This window comes from Bactrocera neohumeralis, unplaced genomic scaffold, assembly GCF_024586455.1.
Source record: "Bactrocera neohumeralis isolate Rockhampton unplaced genomic scaffold, APGP_CSIRO_Bneo_wtdbg2-racon-allhic-juicebox.fasta_v2 cluster11, whole genome shotgun sequence".
NCBI classification, from domain to species: Eukaryota; Metazoa; Arthropoda; class Insecta; order Diptera; family Tephritidae; genus Bactrocera; species Bactrocera neohumeralis.
This window is the reverse complement of record NW_026089624.1, coordinates 22,078,528-22,099,841: the sequence shown is the minus strand read 5'-3', so window position 1 is coordinate 22,099,841 and position 21,314 is coordinate 22,078,528. Positions and strand designations below refer to the sequence as shown.

Here is a 21,314-nt window from a genome sequence, read left to right as displayed (position 1 = left end):
CTAATTTTTCCAGATATATATAGAAAATGAAAGTACAAAAAAGAAATTTCGAAAGATGGAGAAAAATAAAAGGAAGTAGGATTGGTGGTGATGTTTACAGTCGGCCGTATTGATGATTGGTTGTATAAGGTGATGAGCCGTTGGTAAATAGCGTCAAATGTATTGGAACGAAGACACATATCACTCGCACCGTGCATTGGAGTGAGCATATGTATGGACGTGGTTGTGAATGGGAGCATGATCGCGGGCGTAACATAATCATATTTGTCCCAACATTGAAATTGTTGGTATATTCAAAAGCGAGTGGGGAGAGAAAAAGATAAAATACAAGTAGAAATTGTATGTGTTGAATAGTAATAAATATTTATTGTTGTTAGAGGTAGCTACTCGGAATGATGTCGTATAAAACCAAAAAAATAAAGAAATGCAAAAAAACGCAAATAATTACACATTCAAAGCGTGACGAAAGCGGTTAGTAATGCAAAAATAAAATACATAAGAAATATGTTGTAAAATTTATTTATATATTTTGTTTAACATTTCAATAATAATCAATCAAAAAATATACGAATAAAAAAGGTAGATAATGCAAACTTTTTATTATTATATTACCATCAGTATAAAAAGGCGTATAAGTAATTAATTATACTATCGCAACATGTTGCACAAAGTATAATCGCTGTGTACAACTAAATGTGTTTGTAACACATAAGACTAATCGAGACAAATGTAGAGTTATATGTATATTATGTAGAGATTACAGACGAAAGTTGTCAGGCTGTTTGTACGTACAAGTGATATGTTACGTAAAAATTAAGATGCGATGAAACTCACATACCGGTTATACATATATATTTCTATATATGTATATTGTATAATGATAACAACTAAAACAGTGATAACTCACTATTAAATACGTCAGAACCCTTTAATTTTCTCGCCTTGAAATGGATGTAAAACTTAGAAATGCAACTACACCTAATTCTCATTTATCATATATCACAATTTAAATTTCACCTTATTATTTCACCTTAGAGCACATAAATCAAACACCAAAACCCGAATAAATCTTTGCATAAAGACTGTACACGGTATATCGGTCTGCGAGTTACCCCAGCTTCCATATAATAATTGTCGTTAATCTCGCAGACTTTGTGCCGAATATGTCGGGCAATGTGTGAGTTTCGATAGATTTGATATGAAACTTCATCTCGAATATATGGTACTTAAGTAATATGCTATCAGTCCAGACCTTCCCTAACCCCAACATATTATAGTGATTTGCGACCTTCCTCTCACTTACCATTTATATTGGTTAAAATCAGTGATATTTTAATGAATTTAAGTGGATATGTTTTCTTAAAACTAATATGGTCTAGTCATTGGTCTATACTTAATATACTTAATATAATGACTTCCATTTCACTGGTTGATTATTTTTCTCATACTCCCAAAATACAGAACTTTGCTCTTTGGTAGAGTTGATATCATATATATCTTATTTAAGCTAAGTAGGTTGATTTTAATGTAAATATTTCAGATAAGAAGCAAAGAGTATTAAACTAAGCGATAATACGACCTATAAGCTACAAGCAATAATATATACGATATTACGATGTTGAATTATTACGAAAATTTGTATACTCTTGCAACCAGTTGCTACAGAGTTTTGTAGTTTTGTTCACCTAACGGTTGTACGAATCGATATAGACATAGGGTTATATAGTATATATAAAGGATCAGGATAACGAGAAAAGTTGAAATCCGGGTGACTGTCCGTCCGTCCGTGCAACCTGTAACCTTAGTAAAAATTGAGATATCTCGATGAAACATGGAACGTGGATTCTTTACACAAAAAAATTTTCGAGCTCGTAGATGGGCGTAATCGGACCATTGCCACGCCCACAAATCGCCATTAACCGAAAACATATAAAGTGCCACGACTAAGCACTTAATTAAGATATAAAACTGTAATTTGGCACAGGGGAACGCAGTAGCAAGGGGCACATGTTTGTAAAAAGTTTTGAAAGAGTGGGCGTGACCACGCCCTCTAATGTGTTTAATCTACGTATCTCCTAAACCAGTAAAGCTACAACAACCAAATTTGCTGAGTATAAATCTTATAAGAACAGTGTGAAAATGGATGAAATCGGAGGATAACCCCGCTCACTCTCCATATAAGGGTACTGTTCAAAACTACTAAAAGCGCAATAAATCCATAACCAATTACGCCAGAGACATTAAATTTTACCTCTGAAATGGTACGAGAAGGCTTTATTAGAACTGGTGTGAAAATTTAACAATAGGCGTGGTTCCGCCTACTTTTTAGTGAAATCCCATATCTCAGGACCAACCGATATTCGGTTCCACCCGATCTTATCTCTTCTTTACTTGTTTTATATAAAGTTTTGCCTACACCCAATTTCGATACTTGCAAATCCTAAAATGATCAGTTACACCTCAAAGTAACCCCAATTTTCTTGTTTTTATTAACTTTTTCTTTCGTTTTATTTTTATACTCTTGCAACCAGTTGCTACAGAGTATTTTAGTTTTGTTCACCTAACGGTTGTACGTATCACCTAAAACTAATCGAGATAGGTATAGCGTTATATATGTACATATATATAAATGATCAGGATCACGAGAAAAGTTGAAATCCGGTTGACTGTCTGTCCATCCGTCCGTCCGTTTGTGCAAGCTGTAACTTGAGTAAAAATTTTGATGTCTTGATGAAACTTGGTATGGTATTTCTTAGTAAAAAAAAAGTTCGAGTTCGTAGATGGGCGCCATTGGACCACTGCCACGCACACAAATCGCAATTAACCGAAAACCTATAAAGTGTCATAACTAAGCACTTAATTAAGATAGAAAACTCATATTTGGCACAGGGGATCGCAGTGGGAAGAAATTTTGGAAAAGTTGGCGCGGCCCGCCTCTATTAAGTTTAATGTGCATATCTCCTAAACAGTTTAAGCTACAACAACCAAATTTGCTGAGTGCAAATCTTACACAGCACAGTGCGAAAATGGATGAAATCGGAGGATAACCCCGCTCACTCTCCATATAACGGTACTGTTCAAAACTCCTAAATGCGCGATAAATCAATAAATAAATGCGTCAGAGACGTAAAGCTGTTCCGACGGGATGGTATGAGAAAGCTTTATAGGAGCCGGTGTGAAAATTGGACTATAGGTGTTACACCGCCCACTTTTTAGTGAAATCCCATATCTCGAGACCCGACCAACCAATTTCAACAAAATTTGGTACGTGGGTTTTTTTCATATTCTTATGTCACGTTGTGAAAATGAGCGAACAATAACCACGCCTTCTTCCCAAATAGCACAATTTTAAATTCCATTTAATTCGTTCTGTTTCCAGTATGCAAATCAAGAAGCAATTAATATAACGGGATAAAACTTTGCACAAATAATGCCCTTGAAGTATGCCACCTTATGACAAAAATTGTTTAAAACCAATAAAAACTGTTACCGCCCCTAGATTCCGAATTTTCAGATCCCGGTATCCAGAGCGGACTTTTATTATAAAATATATGTCACGGTCGGAAATATATAATTGAAAGTCAAGGATAGTACTTCTCTGACAATGGTATGTCTATATGTCAAAAATGTGTTGAATCGGACCAATACTTCCCTTAGTCCCCATATATCTAATATAAAGATAATCGAACTTCCGGGTGACTTTGTACCGCATATATCGGTGAGTTATCTGAATGAAAATGAGCTAGCATGTTTTACTCATAACAGTGCATCTTAGTGCCGAAAATGAACAAATTTGAGTGAAAACTTGACTTAGCCCCCATAAAACTAATATCAAGATTTTCGAACATTCGACTATATGACTAGTTTTTTAGTATGTGACATGTTAACAGTTTGAGGTATTGGAAAAAATAGATAAAATTTGGTCGATACTGCCCCAACTTCCATATACAACATATAACGGTTTTCGTTTTTCTAACAAACCTTATGTGTCTGTCAATATATGAGTTATATATGTATAGTATATAGTCAGGTTGACGTTTTACATCTAAAGGTATTTCCCTTGCCTTGATTCCTGAAAGTTGCAAGAGTATAAAATATTCGGTTGCACCCGAACTTCCTTATATTATTGTTTGATACAATTTTAAACAGCATAACAATACACAATAAAAGCAATAACGGTAAAAGTTGTCAAGCATATTCAACAATAATTTTAAAGTTCCGACAGTAATCAGTCAACAAAAACAAATTTAAGATGGACACATGCGTAATCCCCAACGAACATACTCAGTATATATACATAGTACACATTTTTTCGTGCACGTGGCATTAGCCGTTGGAGCCGATGTAAATACTTTCACATAACGAAATATGTACATACATACATATGTATATACATAGCAGTCAAAAATATTATAAAATCAATATTATGTACATAAGTATATACATACATATGATAAGATACAGCCAAAGTATAAGCAAAATGTGAATGTGCAGGTATGTATATCTGTCATCTAATATGTATATATTATAGCAACACCTACCATAATATAAATATACACACATGCTATATATAAACTTAAGTACAACCACACACATATGCGATATGAAAATATTTCTTAAACGTCGACCGCATGCATGTGCTCAAAATAATTATTTTGGACACTTCTCGACAATTACAGGCACTGTGCTTCGATCTCATTTCGTAATTTTTCGGCAGAATACCTGGAAACCCGCTTGGTAGATTTTTTAACCGCCATTTTTTTATAAACAATTGCTTGTTGGGTTTTCCCGAAAAGCTGGAAATTTTTTTCCTAAGGCCGCCATTTTGTTAATTAAAAAAATCATTTACCAGATTATCTATTGAAAAATAATTTTTTTGTCCGATTGCAACAATAATCTAAAATTTCAATTTTTTCATGACTCTGACTACACCTAACTTGATCCGAGGATATTAACAACTAGGCAACAATATACCACAATTATCATTATGCATGGCAACCGACCACTGACCACTGAAAAAGTTGGAACTACATATGTATATAGCGGTATTTTGTAAAATGACAAAACTTATTCGAATAACTACAAGTTATATGTACACATACAAACATAATGCGAAAGTATAAAGACATTCTAGGGGTAATAGGAAAAATAGAAAGATAATACAATAAAACAATAGAGCTTACACGTATACATACAGATACGTAAAGTTCATATGTACAATAAAAAATAAATAAAATCAACATAAAAATGTTATACACTAAGGAAGTGTTAATTAAATCAATATATTGGTTAGATCTAAAAGTCTAAAATAAAACCGGTAACCCTAAAGTGATCAACAAAATTATAAATATTTATTGTATTTAATGACAAATTAGAAATACTAAATGCATGCCGTTGGGAACTCTCAGTACAAGTGCATCAATCTTACACAGCTTTGTTCTTAACTGTGTTTTACAAAAGACCGCAAGCCAACGCGAGTGCTCCTCACATAGAAAACTATTAGAGAACAAACTGTTTCCTTTTTGAATCGTGACAGTTTTCAGTCTTGTGCCTGTAATTGCACAAACTTCTATTTCATACACAAATTTGTATTCAGACACAAATTTGTTTTACCTCAGTGGAAAATCAAAGAAAATAAATATGAGAAAATTATTGTAAATTAAAATTACAAATTTAAGTCAAACAGCTAATTAGCACGACATGTGGGTCTTATGTTTGTCAATCTCTATTTCGCATAGGAATTTGAAAAGTGTGTGCACTTGCGCATTGAAATTGTAATACCTACTGTATGAACCTGCGGGACGAGGTATTATGACCGATTCACATAGAACTTTGCTCGGCAACTTACACTTTAAGCTTAGGATCCAGCTCTCAAGAAATGTAAAAACTTCATATAAAACAACTTAAGAAATGGTCAAGAAAATTTCCAGCGGTTATCTAGAACTAATTTTTAATAAATTTTTTCAATAAAATGCGAATATGGCAACGCTGGTTTTGCCAAGAAACTTGAAATCAACAATTTTTTCTTGAAGGAAATTCAAAGTAATCGTTAAATTCATCCTAAATTAGTTAAAATCATTATTATGAAGTATCAGTTTATTTTGAAATTTTGTATAAAACCTACCAATCTTCATCCACATTCCTTAAATCGCAATGAACGTATTTATATAGTACTTACACACATAAGTATACTAGTATTTTCTTTGTTTATTTTCTCTTGCTCTCCTAATGTAAATCATTGCCAATGCGTAACAAGCTGTCAAAATTACTTGACTACAGCTCAAGAAATAATGAATGTTTTTTCTTGAGCAATTACTTAAGTAAACCTTTAGAATTAAAAGATACTAATAAATCAGCAACATTTTAATACTAGTATGCACTTTGTGTATGTATATATGATATTTGTTACGGACCTTTAACAACAGAGCAAAGAAAGCAAACGGTAAGCCAGAATGAACACTTTGCTTTCTGTGCTCTTTGTTAAAAACTGCGACTGTTGCTTGGCAAAGCGTAAAAAGATCAAATGTCTGAAGCAAAACAACGCAAATGTTATATATGAATCAGCCATTTTACTACCATATAAACACAAGAACATAGAATAATTAATTAGAATTCTGATGTTTTGAATTGGTTGCCTTATTATGGTAATTTCTTAGGCTTTGCTACTTCAAATTTGACATACAAGTATGTAGCACTCATTTAGCATGATAGAAAGCTGCGTTTAATCGAACGAACAAAAAAGAGCAGTCTGGACCTTTTCATAGTGAAACATAGTGTTAAGATAAAAAATTATTTTAATAAAACTTTAGGATAAAAGTAGTAAATTTCCAAACTCAAAAAGGTTAAACTGAGTTGCAACACAAACAGAAATAAATTTAGTTACAGCAGAAGGTAAAGAGGAAAGCTTACAGCTTGATCAGTGTTGCTCTTGCTGTAGGGTACCGGAATCAAGCGCTCTTGCAATTCACCGCCTATAACCTTTAAAAGGAAAAGAAAAGTAAAAAAGAAAAATATTTGGAGAAACAGGTACATTGAGATTGAAACAGTTGAAATGTTGGTGTTGTGATAGTAAGAAGCTTTCTTCAGATATTAGTTTTATTATTTACTCTCATATTAGTTGTTTGTTTAAGCTTCATTGGTTTAGTTTTTATATTAATATTTTTAATAATGAAAAAATGTTGATTACCCACAGCCCGTCGCTGTTTTGTGCATTATTATTTTTACATATAATTTATGCATTTTATTTGTTTACAAACCGCTGTTGCAATATAAAATATGTGAATAATTGGTAAATAACAACACAATTGACAAAAAATTAAATGCTTACTTATTCAAATACATACATATGTGTGTATGTGTTTGGAACATATTCATGTATCTATGTGTGTAGGTGATTGAAGGAAAAATTTTAATTTAAAGAAAAGAGCAACAGATTTTGAAAATTGTTAAATTTCATAGATAGAATAAATGGAATTGAGAAAAATAACAAAGCAGAAAATTTCGTTGGTTGTTTCGTTAATATTAATAATATTTCAACATGTTGTTTAACTGTTTCTTTGATGCCCTGTAGCTCATCGTGTGCTGTTTTATGATAGCGTTTTTGGAAAGATTACTAGACCATGTGATTAAACTATATAAATGAAAGTATGTACATATATTTTTGTGCTGCATATTATTACCTATACCTCTCACGATATTTCTAAATGTTAATGTATATATGTATGTATGTACGTATGTATATAAGAGTTTAAAGGAGTCATCCCGTGAGACGACCGTTTTTTAGGGATTTTTCGGAATTTTTTATGGTCAAATGAGAAAAATACAGAGCTTCCAATATATTAATTAAGGCTTTAACTGAAATTATGATTTTTTTTAATTAAAAATATTTTGTTATTTGCGAGATTTATCGCTTCAATAGCACCCATGAAAAAAAGAGGCAAACTCCAGCAGACTGGCTTACCTAAAATCGAAAAGACAAATTGCATGTGATGAAAAAGTATTCGGTTACTCTCTATTACAACTCAAATAGATCGTACTATTAAAAATTACAACCCTGTAAAAGTTTTTTCCTTTTATTCTGTATTCTGCATAAATAAAAGTTAGTCGTTGAATAAAAGCCCATAAGTTTAAACGGGACTTCCATATTTTTTAATTTTTTCTATTTTGGCGATTCTCGGCTATACAACCACCATAGGTTATGGGCCCACGTAGTTAGTGTGCAAATGCGTGTGTCGCGTTCGAAAGATTTTTTCTGATAAAATACTAAAACGAAACAAAATGAAAAGTGTTCTTATACACGGTGGACTGTGGCATATAGTGAACGAAAGATTGATAAAAAATGAAGAAGATGCGGGCGAGTGGGAAGCACTCGACCAAAAAGCATTGGCTACAAAAACTCTAAGCGTGAAAGCGTCGCAGCTTAGCCATATCAAGCAATGCAAGTCGAGTACAGAAGCGTGGAAAGTGCTGGAAAAATTGCATCAGACAAGTGGGCCTGTGCATAAAGTCTCGTTATACAAGAAACTGCTGAATATTGTAAATGAATGTTAGAAACATCAAAGAGAAGAAGAGTAGTCAGCAATCGTCGACCGACGCAGTGACACGTACACCACGAGATAACATAATATTTTCCGTTTCTTAAAAATCAATTGTTAGAATAACATGAAATATGTATTTATTTTTAATTTAATAATCACACACACAAACAAACATTGTTATTAAATATACTATTGAAAAATCCTGACAAACGCGTTTTTTATTTAATTTACGGCCCGATACGATACGTTAAAAATACGATACCTTAAGAGTAAGTATCTCATTAACAGTTCAGAAGCTGGGAAAGTGTGTGAAATGATGCCACAAATGAACGTAATCACATGAACGCATTAAAAATAACAAAAAATAAGCTGTGAAAAAAAGACAAAATTTCAAATCTAAAAGTGCAGGAGCGCTAGCGCTCCAACAATCGCAATTTCGGCAATCGGCAGTTTTATTTGAATATCAAATTTAAAAAGTGAGTGCGAAAGAATCAGTTGCGTTTCAAGGCGAAATCGACATGAGTAAGAGTGAGAAAATAGCAGTACTACAACATGCGTATACGACAAAGCGAAATTGCTAAGGTGGTGAGTACAATGACTGCGACAGACTGCAGCAGCACGACAGTGAACTGAAAACGTCGTTGTTCATCTTACTACATGTACATTTTGAGTAGCAACAACAACACAATGGCCGGCATGTACACAAAACAACGCAGTTGTCCATTTTGTATGTACACAATTTCGTTGTGGCCATACTAATTCCTTTCACTTCAATTAAATTTAAATATTTTGTTCAAAATGAAATTTTTTATGCAAAAAATAAGTAAATAGGTAAATATTTTTGCTTTAAATTATCAATTGTTATTACAAATGATATAATAGAGCTATAATATAGCTATTTTATGCTTTTATTTGTAAAATAGCGTCAAGTTTGTTAGAGCTGTGAATAATTTTACATTTTACATATTAGTGGCATCACCACTCTACCTCCTCTTTCTATCTTCCATTCTACTGTCAACTCTACTGTCGTCCTACTGTCGTTGGCAAAAATAGGAGGATATTGAAGTTAGTGAGAACGACAACTGTCGGCTTGCAGTCGTGTAGTTGTGCAGCTGCCAAAATAACACTGCCCATAAGAACGTGTGTATTTTAATATTTGACAGATGTAGTTTGAAGTCTGTCGCTCTCTATGTGTTCAGCGCTTAAACTGCAGAAGCAACGCCAACTACTGTAGATCGACGTATCAACGTGAAGCAAAACTACCGGGTGTCTCGTCAACGAAGTGGAAAAGAACAACGAAGAGAAGAAGCAACGTTAAACGATAACAAACGAACGACGTGAAAATCGACGAGTACGTATACTAACGCAGCAACGAGAAACATAAACAACGAATGTCAACGGAACGAATGCAAATACAAATAAACGAATGCAAACGCAACAACGAAAAATAAGAACAACGAATGTCGACGAATACAAATGTAATAACTAAAAGCAGAAATCAACGAATTGTGAATTGAAAAATCAAAACAAAACGAGAAATAGTAACTGAAAACGGAAATTAACGAGTTTTGAATTACAAAATCAAAACAAAACGAAAAGCAACGAGAAGCTAATAAGAAGTTGTGAATATATACGTGTAAAATAAAAAAAAATAATAATAAAACAATCCACGATGCGTAATATAAACGAACTAAAAATCGATCAATTAAAAGTGATACTGCGCGAAAAGGCTTATCTACGTCTGGTTCTAGAGCAGAGCTAGAATTACGCTTAATACAAAAAAATCGGTGGTGATGAAATTGAAGCTCCCACAGTTATAAATTCGGGGCTGCAAGAGCAAATCAATGATTTACGTGGTATGATGGAAACTATTGTCGGCATGCTGCAGCAGAATAATCAACGAACAATTGACGCGAATGTAGGGCAACCGAATGTCAATAATCAAAACGCAAACGAAAATGTTTGTCAAGTTTCGACGCCGTCAATTCTTACAAATGCATATGTCGGTGGTTTTCGGTCGATTAGAGAAATATCGGACATGATACCGGAGTTTGATCCAACCAATACGAAGTCGCTCACAGTTCAGCAGTTTATTGATCGTGTTAGCAGCTTTATGAGAGCTTACCAACTAGACGAAAAATGTGTTTTAGTAGCGGTTTATGGGCAATTGAAAAAAGTCGCTCGTATGTGGTTAGACACTTTACCCACTGTGCACACCAGCTGGAATGGTTTCGCTGCGGAATTGAGAAATGAATTTTGCATGTCTTATGATGAAGCTCAAATTCATCGTATGATGAATGAATCGGGACGCAGAACAGGTGAACGTATATCCGACTACTGTTTTAGAGTGAATGCCCTAGGCAAGCGATTTCAACAAAGTGAACCTGCAATAATCCAATATACGCGACAGGGTTTGAATCATTCCGAGTTACAAAGTGCCATTGCAGCGCAGAGGTTTGAAAGTACGAAGCAAATGCGGGAGATAATTGAAGAGTGGTTAAGAAATCGTGTTAAAGTTACCATGTTTAAACAAAATTTTGGAACTAATGCGAAGGACGTACCGCGACAGCAAGCAGCGAATAGTGAAAGCAAAAAAATTGTGTGTTACAATTGTGGTGAGATAGGCCACATATCAAGTAAATGTATGAAGGAGCAGAAGCGTTCAAGATGTGCTGATTGTGGTAAAGTGCATAAACGAAACGAACCGATCCATTGTGGTTGTAAGCAAGTAGGACATAACGTTCGAAAAGCTGATCTGACACGAGATGGGAAATGTTTTATTAAGAAAGTTAACGTAAACGGCAGAATTTTTGAAGATGTAATCGATACTGGTAGCGAGTGCAGTTTAGTTCGAAAGTCAACGGTCGATATGTTCAGAATTGAACCTGAAGAGTGTTGTGCACATTTAAACGGAACAAGTGGTGGAAGATACATGATGCGGAAGCATGAAGCAAAGGTCAACTTGCTAATCTATATTGTTGCAGATAATATGTTGGAAACTGATTTTCTACTGGGTCAAGATGTCGTAGCGCGTAAAGGCGTGGTGTTTACGGTTGAGAAGCTGGCTGAGGCTGTTACGTTACCTGATGACGAGTGTTTTACAAATAATGTAAGTAGTGCCGATCAAAGGCGTAAACTGCAAGAGTTACTGGAAAACTACAATGATGTGTTCTCGAGCAGATTAAACGGCATTGGTAAGTCACACTTAATTGAAATGCAAATTGTTTTAAAATCAAAAAAGATTATTGCGCAAGCGCCTTATCGAGTGCCAGTTTCAAAGCGAATGATAATTACACAAACGATTAAAGATCTCGAAGATAATGATGTTATAAAAAAATCCTCATCAGAATTTGAGCCCAGCCCGTTAGTATTAGTTAAAAAAAAGATAGAAGCGATAGACTTTGCGTAGATTACCGTCGTTTAAATTTGTTAATTAAAAAAGAAAAATTTCCGGTTCCAAATATCGAGGAACAACTGCACCAAGCTAAGCAATATAAATTTTTTACGATTCTAGATCTAAATAGTGGATATTATCAAATCCCAATCGCACCTTAAAGTCGGCATTTATAACCCCTGATGGCTTGTATGAATTCAAACGCATGCCATTTGGGTTGAAGAATGCGCCGATTGTTTTTCAACGCTTAATGACAAAGATTAAGGAACAAGTCCACGAAGACGACCTTATGATTTACATGGACGACATCTTGGTAGGTAGTCAAACGTTCGAGCAAATGCTAGAAAAATTGAACAGAGTTTTGACAGTTTTACGTAATGCGGGCTTGACGCTAAATATAAAAAAATGCGATTTTATGAAAACGACGATTACATTTCTTGGTCACGAGCTAACGCCAGAAGGTGTTTCGCCTGGTAAAATCAAAACTCAAGCCATATCCAAGTTTCAGACACCGGCTAATATATCAGATACTTTAGAAAATTTGTCCCTGGATATGCTATAATTTCAGAGCCGCTACGCAAACTGTTACGAAAAAATCAAAAATTTGAATGGACGAAAGTGCAAGAATGCATTTGAGCAATTAAAATCTAAATTAGTATCCCGACCAGTATTGGTAGCATATCGTGTTGATGCAGACCCTGAGCTCATAGTTAGGAACTCGAAACTCTAGCCGTTGTAGAGTCTCTAGAACGATTTCGATATTATATTTATGGTAAAAAGGTTAAGGTTAGAACAGACTGTAGCGCACTTAAAACGACTATGCAAAAGAAAGAGCTCATACCACGGATCGCCAAATGATGGTTACGAGTACAAGATTACGACATTGAAATTGAACATCGACCGGGCAATCGCATGGAGCACGTCGATGCTCTAAGCCGAGTTCCATACGAAGCAGCACGAACAATCTAAGTAGTAGACTTACGTATTGATAAAGCAGTGATAGATAAAGATGACTGGCTTTTTAGCATGCAGTTACAGGACGAGCGCATATGTCAAATTGTAAACAATATGAAAACAAACAACAACATTGAAGATAAAGAGTATGTACTACAGCATGGAAGACTTTTACGAAAAGTTGGCGACAAACTTCTTTGGGTTGTACCACGAACACTACGTCATAGAGTTGTCCAAGATTGCCATATGCAAGCAGGACACATGGGTGTCGAAAAGACGTTAGAACGATTGAAAACCTATATTTGGTTTCCAAGAATGCGAAATTTTGTCAAACAATTCATTTTATCTTGTATGGATTGTGCTTACAATAAACGAAAAAGTGGTAAAGCCGAAATACAGTACCACTTCACCGACATCGAACCAGTTCCATTCAGAACTATCCATATGGATCATTTGGGTCCATTTCCGAAAAGCTCAAAAGGAAAAGAACATCTTTTGGTTATCGTCGACTCATTCACAAAATTTACAACGCTATATCCCGTTAAGAATACATCAACTCGCTATGTCATCGAAGCATTAAACGAAGCAAGTAGTTATGTTGGAATGACATTACGTGTTGTGACAGATAGAGGTTCTGCTTTCACGTCTCGCGAATTCGAAAAGTACTGTTTCGAAAATGATATAAATCATATTCTCACGGCGGTGCGAACACCAAGAGCGAATGGTCACGCAGAAAGAACAAATCGCACAATTTTGTCTATATTATTACCGATGAATTCTGTAGATAAGAAATGGGACGAAAAAAATCGCTATGTACAGTGGTGTATAAACATGATGAAAAACAGTACCACGGGTTGTACACCTCACGAGCTCTTGTATGGGTACAAGCCACGTGATATTTTACGCAACAGAGTTATTCTAAGCTTGCAAGCAAACGACGAAGCATTAAATGACAAACAGCTAACAGATCTCCGTGAAACAGCAGCTAAAAGAATTAATGAAAACCGAGCAGCTGCGAAATCTCGTTTCGACGCAGCACACGCAATTCCACATACTTTCCAAGAAGGTAACTTAGTTCTAGCCGAAAATGAACCACCAAGCACAGGTATGTCAAGAAAACTCGAACCACGATTCAAGGGACCGTTTTTAGTTACCAAAGTCTTTGACCACGACCGATATGTGGTAGAAGATCTTCCACAAACACGACGCACTAGAAAGCATTATTCTTCTGTTTACTCCATCGATAAGTTGAAACGCTGGTGTCAGTTACCAGAAGACGACGACAACGAAAAAGAAATAGTCAATAACGAGTTGAGCGAGGTCGCTCAAGTTTTTCAGGAAAGGCCGACTGTAAATGAATGTTAGAAACATCAAAGAGAAGAAGAGTAGTCAGCAATCGTCGACCGATGCTGTGACATGTACACCACGAGATAACATAATATTTTCCGTTTCTTAAAAATCAATTGTTAGAATAACATGAAATATGTATTTATTTTTAATTTAAAAATCACACACACAAACAAACATTGTTATTGAATATACTATTGAAAAATCCTGACAAACGCGTTTTTTTATTTAATGTACGGCACGATACGATACGTTAAGAGTAAGTATCTCATTAACAATATGAAGTTAAGTGACAATGAAAGTATGCCAAAATATTTAAAAGGTTTTAATTATATTGTAGAAAAATTAACAGAAGTCGGCATTGAAATTAAAGATGAGTTGGTAACAAAGCTATACGAACATTTTGTTGTTGCTATAGAAACAAGAGACGCGTTACCAACGTTAGCCATTTTAAAAGTAAAGCTTCTAGAAGAATCAGAAAGAAAATGGCAGTGTAAAAGCGGTATAGTTGAATCCCAAGGAGAATCGCAAGCGTTTGCAGTGTGGTCGAAAAACGCTGAAAAGGGGGAAAAATCTTCGAATAACCGAAATAAGAAGATGCAAAACATCAAGTGTTTTAATTGTAAGAAGATAAACAATTTCGATCATAGGTCACCAAAGAGAAACGAACGTTCGTTTACGTTGTTAGCAACAGCGGACGCAGAGGCGTTCGACAACACAACCTGGCTTCTTGACAGCGGAGCAACATCGCATGTGTGTAGTAACCGAAATTTGTTCATTTCATTAGAACAGCATGAAGAGAAAATGTCTTTGGCTGGAAATAAATAAATTACTGCTGAAGGTGTAGGCAATGTGCGAATAAGTTCACAAAAGAGTGACATTATTCTTCGGAATGTTCTATTTGTGCCAAATATGTGCAGTAGTTTCATGTCAGTCGTGAGAGCCGTAGAAAATGGACCAAAAGTAATGTTTAATAAAAACTGTGCAAAGGTAATGAATGACAGCGAAATACTATTAAAAGCAAAGAAAGTAAACAAACTTTTCGTATCTCAATGCGAAAATAACAAGTGTTTTTATTATTCGAATGATAAGGCGGTATCATGGCATGAACTATATGGACATTTAAATTATGGAATTAGTGAATAAAGACATGGTTCGAGGTATGGAAAAAATTACATTTGGTAAAGACATCGTATGTGAAATGTGTGCGACATGTAAAATAAATGTAAAGTCATTTCCGAAGAATACAGAAAATCATGCAAAACACATTTTAGGTCTAGTGCATACAGATGTGTGTGGTCTTTTTTGAACAAAGTCTCTGGGAGGCGCTCGTTATTTCTTAAATTATATAGACGATAAAACAAGGAGAATGTTTGTGTATTTTTTTAAATCTAAAGAAGAAGTTTTGGATAAATTTAAAATGTTTAAAAACTTAGTAGAAAGGCAAATTGAGAAACGGATTAAAATGATTCGTAGTGACAATAGGCATGAATTTGTAAACAAAGACTTTGATCGTTTTTTGAGTGAGTGTGGTATAAAAAGGCAGTTGACGGTGCCATACACTCCACAGCAAAATGGAGTTGCCGAAAGAGCAAATCGCACAATCGTTGAAATGGCACGAAGCATGTTGTTGCAAAGTGAAGTTAACGAATTTTTATGGGCAGAGGCAGTTGCTACTGCGGTGTTTTTGCGTAACAGATCACCCACAAAAGCATTAAATGATGTGACGCCTTACGAGGCATAATCCGGACGAACACCAGTTGTTAATTTTTTGAAAACATTTGGCTCAGAAGCCATTGCACTAAACAAAATAAATAATACAAAGTTTCAACGAAAAGGTAAAAAATATATTATGGTAGGGTATTCGCTTACATCGAAAGCATATCGTTTATACGACCCTGATCAGCTTATGATTGTAGAGAAATGTGATGTAACATTTTTACCATTTAACAAGAATGAGGCAGTAGATTCTTCCGACACGATTGAAAACATGAAAGCTATCATCGAAGAAGAAACATCTGGAGATTTGAGGGTAGATAAAGCTCACGACAGTGACGACAAGTTTGAAGAAGCAAAAGCATCTAGTGAATCCGGTAGCGATTATTAAGAAAGTTTATGCGAATCGTCGATTCAGGAAGAGTGTCCTGCGCAAATAGGTCGAGGCAGGCCTAAGCTAGTACGTAGTGGAAAACCAGGACGTCCACGAAAAGTGTACAGTGAATACATAGCACATTTTGTATCAAGTATGAGAAATTGAAATTCCTCAAAGTGTTGCCGAAGCTAAAAACAGTAAATATTCGAGCGAGTGGTCAACAGCGATCTAACTTGAATATGATGCTTTAGTGCGAAATAAAACATGGAAGTTGGTTGACTTACCAAGCAAAGAGAAAGCAATTGGATCCAAATGGGTGTTTATCATAAAACACGACAATAATGGTGAAATAAATTGTTTTAAAGCGCGTTTAGTTGCAAAAGGATGCAGTTCCCCAGTGGTGCGTTACGCTACGATTCATATGGTATTGGCGTTAGCGGCAGAACTAAAAATGTATACACATCAGATGGATGTAAGTATGTAGCGCGTAACTTAACAATGACCTAATCTATGTAGTATTTATGCAGCAACTTGAAAATTTCGTCGACAAAAAGTTTCCAGAAAGTGTTTTGAAGCTCAATAAAGCTATATATGGGTTAAAACAATCTGGAAGAGAGTGGAACCATAAGTTGGACGAAGTCTTGAAGTAAATTGGTTTCGAGACGTGCTGTAATAAACATTGGTTGTAAAGAATGGGTAGTCAAGGTAATTTATGTCTCATTGCTGTATATGTTGATGATTTGGTCGTAAGTTGCCAAGCAAAGAAAAATTTTCTTACAATCAAAGCAGATATCGCAAATAGCTTCGAGTGTGTCGACAAAGGTCCAATCTCATATTTTTTGGGGATGGAAATCAGTAGAGATGGCGTAAAAGGCAGCATAGAAGTTAGTCAATCTTTGTATGTTAAAGAGATTTTAGAAAAATATAATATGACCAGCTGTCGACCAGCGAAAACGCCATTAGCCATAGGTTTCCAAATTGGGTGCACCAGCGAATCATGTAGTAAAGCTGACGTTAAACAGTACCAATCAGCAATTGGTGCATGAATGTATTTTGCCATTTGTACGAAGCCGGATATTTTACACTCAGTCGCTAAATTAGCTCAAAGAAATCAAAATCCTCACAAAGAGCATAAATCAGGTATCAAGCATATTTTACGATACCTATCAATGACTGAAGATTATAAGTTGGTATATCGTCGTACGGGCAAACAAATAGAAGGGTTTGCGGATGCCGATTGGGGCAGCAACAGTCTCGACCGCACATCATACACTGGGTATGTGTTTTTCTTGGGCGGTGCAATTTCATGGCAAAGTAAGCGTATACATTAAGTATCATTTTGTAAGAGAAGCAATAAATAGAAAACAAATTGAAGTTTAATACATTTGTATCAATGATATGTACTTACAAAGAATCTAAGTACAATTAAGCATGAAAAATTTGTAAAACTTTTAGGTTTTGAACAACAATAATGTAAACGATTTACTCGTGTTAAGGAAGAGTGATGAAAAAGTATTCGTTTACTATCTATTACAACTTGAATAGATCGTACTTTTAAAATATACAACCCTGTATAAGTTTTTTTCGTTTCATTCTGTATTCTGTATAAATAAAAGTTAGTCGTTGAATAAAACCCATAAGTTTAAACGTGACTTCCAACAGCATGTTTATCTTGTAGGTACTTTATGAAAAAAAAACATCTGGAGTGAATCTAACATTAAAAACAATTGATCGAACCGTTTTTGGGAAATCATGGACGCTAGTTTAAAAAATGTAGGTTCGAGAAAAACACGTTTGAACACGTGTGTATGCGACGCGCTCTAAAGGCTTTACTTTCTCACTCCTATAACTTTCAAACAACATTTCATTTCGGAAAATTACTTAACCAGCACATTCTATAAATGTTCTGGATTAGACTTATGCAAAACAAAAAAATAAACTTTTAGAAATCCTCACACGGGATGACCCCTTTAACCTATGCAATTGGTTACAAATGTAGGATCTAGATTTTTTGATTTTGAAGATTTCTACTGTGAAGTACAAACTCTTGTTATTTCCACATGTTCCTTATTTATTAAAATATAATAATTTATATAATATAATAATATATACGGATACAATTTTTCAATCGTCACAAGGGATGACTATTTTAACTCATGCAATTGATTACAAAACGTAGGTCCCCGACTGTTTGATTGTGAATATTTCTACTGTTAAGAACAAACTCTTGCTATTTCCACTGAAGTATGATATGTAAATCATAAAATTCATGCAGCGAAAAGGAACATGTTCTTAAACTAGAATAAAACAATTAGTATAATATAATAATATATTACGAATCCAAATTTCTAAGTACTATCTGTATTTAACATTATAAGTATAACAGGTCAAGTAAAAAGTCCCCGGTCTACCATAGCAAAACACATGTTTTGAATTTCAAAGGTGATACCTTGATAATTACGACTGATCAACTTTTCGATACTATTTTTTGTAGTACGATTTGTCCTTTGCTTCAGTTTCGGCAATCACCTCTTCGTTCTTCGTCTTTCATTTTTATACCTGAGAACAGGAAAAAGTTGCTGGGGGCCAGGTCTAGAGAATGCGGCGGATGCGGAAGCAATTCGAAACCCAAATCATGGATTTCTGTTAGCAATTTTCAGTGACTGTCACAAGTGCATTGGTAAAAAACGCTTTCTTTTTCTTCAAATGCCGCCGTTTTCGACGATTTCGTCCTTCAACGCTTCATAAATAGTCCCTGTTGATGGTCCTTCTTTTTTCAAGGTAGTCAATAAAAATTATTCTATGCGCATCCTAAAATACAGACGCCATAATCTTGTCAGCCGACTGTCGCGTTTCTACGCTTTGGAGCGGGTTCATCATATGCAGTCCACTCGCATGACTGTCGATTGGACTTCGGAGTGAAATAATGGAATCATATTTTATCTATTGTCACATATCGACGCAAAAAATCCGTTTTATTACGCTTAAACATCTCCAAACAATCCGATTCATTAACTCGTCGTTGTTTTTGGTCAAAAGTGAGCTCGCTAATTTTTACGTAAAGGAAAAATTACACAAAAGTTGTATTTTTGAGCTGCACTGAGATGTGCCCTCTTTATTAATACTCTTAAGACTGACTTGTTACAACTCTTACTGCTGTTTATACTAAACACAATAGTTATTTGTTACTAGCACATAGTTTTTTTACATATACATACATACATACTTACTTAAAATATTGTTTGTTTAGGTTTATTTACATATAATTGTATAAATTGCTTGTTCTACGATGAGGTTGTTTTGATGTTTGGTACATATTTTGTTGTTATAATTAATACGTTCCTTAACTCGCGGCACACACTTTTCACGTACATAGTTTTCTCGCGCCCAAATCTTCGTGGTATTTCACCATGTCTAAACTTAGCATACCAATCGTTGATGGTTGATTTTTCTGCAGCAGTGTCCGGAAACTCGTCAGCCAAGTTTTTGCTTCAAATGTATTTTTTCCCTTCAAAACGCAATATTTTATCAACACGCAATATTTTAACAACACGTGAAATTCCTTTTTATCGATATTTTTACTATAATAAAAATTGCCTCAAACAAAATGACATAGTTCACAAAATAATGATCCGCTGTTAAATTTACACGCTGAGAGCTGTCAAATTTATATACACGACTTTTGAAGGTTAGGACTAACTAAAAATCATATGAATATAAATGTTCTAGCGCCATCTATGTGTAAGGCCGGGGACTTTTCAATTAACCTGTTAACACACCACTCTTAGACGCATACATCTAAGTATGCATATTCATGTACACATTTGCAGTTCTTCAAGCAATGATATCAATATAATATAAGTTTATGTGCACAAAAAAATATAATATACATACTTATATACATATGTACGTATATAAAAGGACTATACATAAGTATATAGGTTTTGTGTAAAGAGAAACGTTGCAAGCGCTAGGCTCTATTTCGAAAGCTAGAATCTGCTACAAATGCTTGGAAAAGTATAGGAAGTGTAAACTTATGGCAACATAACGGTTATGCCTTATATTCACAAATATGTTATAACATGTGTGATTGTATGTTATCATCTTCTGTAGCTATAGTAATTTGAATTATTATGAACATAGACTCGAACCTTACGCATGATTATGCATTTACTATATAGTCATTATCCCGAAATGTGTTGGTCGTAATGCTTTCTCATGGGCATCAAATTTTTTGGTGATTCAGGGAACTGCATTCATCGTATTTGTAGTATACTATATACATATACTGTGCTTCATTTTCAGCCGATATTTTTTTCTCTGCGCTATCTGAAAATTTTATATTTTATAAAAAAAAAAATATAAAAATCGAATTGAAAAATTTCTATGTTGTTAAAACGTAAATTTTACCTGGCGGCATAATATTTTATAAAGTATCAGATTTACAGGTAGCATAGAGAAAAAACAGATGGCCCAAGGTTATTTCGTGCAAAACTAAGTACATTTTTCTGAATTTTTTATTACGATACAATTCATAGTTCTTTATTAAAAAAATGGTACATTAAAGTATGAAATTTGTATAATTTTGTATAAAATTTAACGAAGAAATATTAAACACGAAAAAGCCCTAACTTTGGTTGCACCGTAGCTATCTATAATACGAGTACTGTTCACAAATAAAAAAGTTTGCAGCTAATATAATATAGTTATTCGATCCGAATAATTACAGCGTTACGTTGAACCATCCAGCTGTGGAGAACTCAACTTATTCATTGAAAATCCATAATGAAAAGACCGCAAAGCCAACGTCAATCCCATAGTTTTTCAAAATACCGAAAACACAAAATAGTGGTATTGCAGAGAATCTAAATGTTTAATAGCAAAGTAGAAATAAAAATAAAAAAAAACATTTGAGAACAGAGAGCACTTTTCAGCTATATTTCTAGACGTAGCTCAGACGTTTGATAAGATATGGCATGAAGGTCTTTAT

General features: G+C 34.5%; 1 protein-coding gene across 6 annotated transcripts in view; it reads right to left on the bottom strand.

Moving 5' to 3' along the window:
• The window catches only part of LOC126766105 (plasma membrane calcium-transporting ATPase 3), a 211,527-nt gene that overhangs the window by 1,370 nt on the left and 188,843 nt on the right, over positions 1-21,314 (bottom strand). For 2 of the 6 annotated variants that reach the window (XM_050483910.1, XM_050483911.1), the window contains one exon: positions 6,910-6,978. The exons of 2 other annotated variants lie outside the window; for them this stretch is intronic. In XM_050483910.1, coding sequence (XP_050339867.1) covers positions 6,910-6,978 — 69 coding nt within the window. Of the gene's footprint in view, positions 1-6; positions 384-6,909; positions 6,979-20,475; positions 20,654-21,314 lie in introns of those variants that run through there. 2 more of the 6 variants (XR_007668705.1, XM_050483915.1) reach the window with 2 other exon arrangements.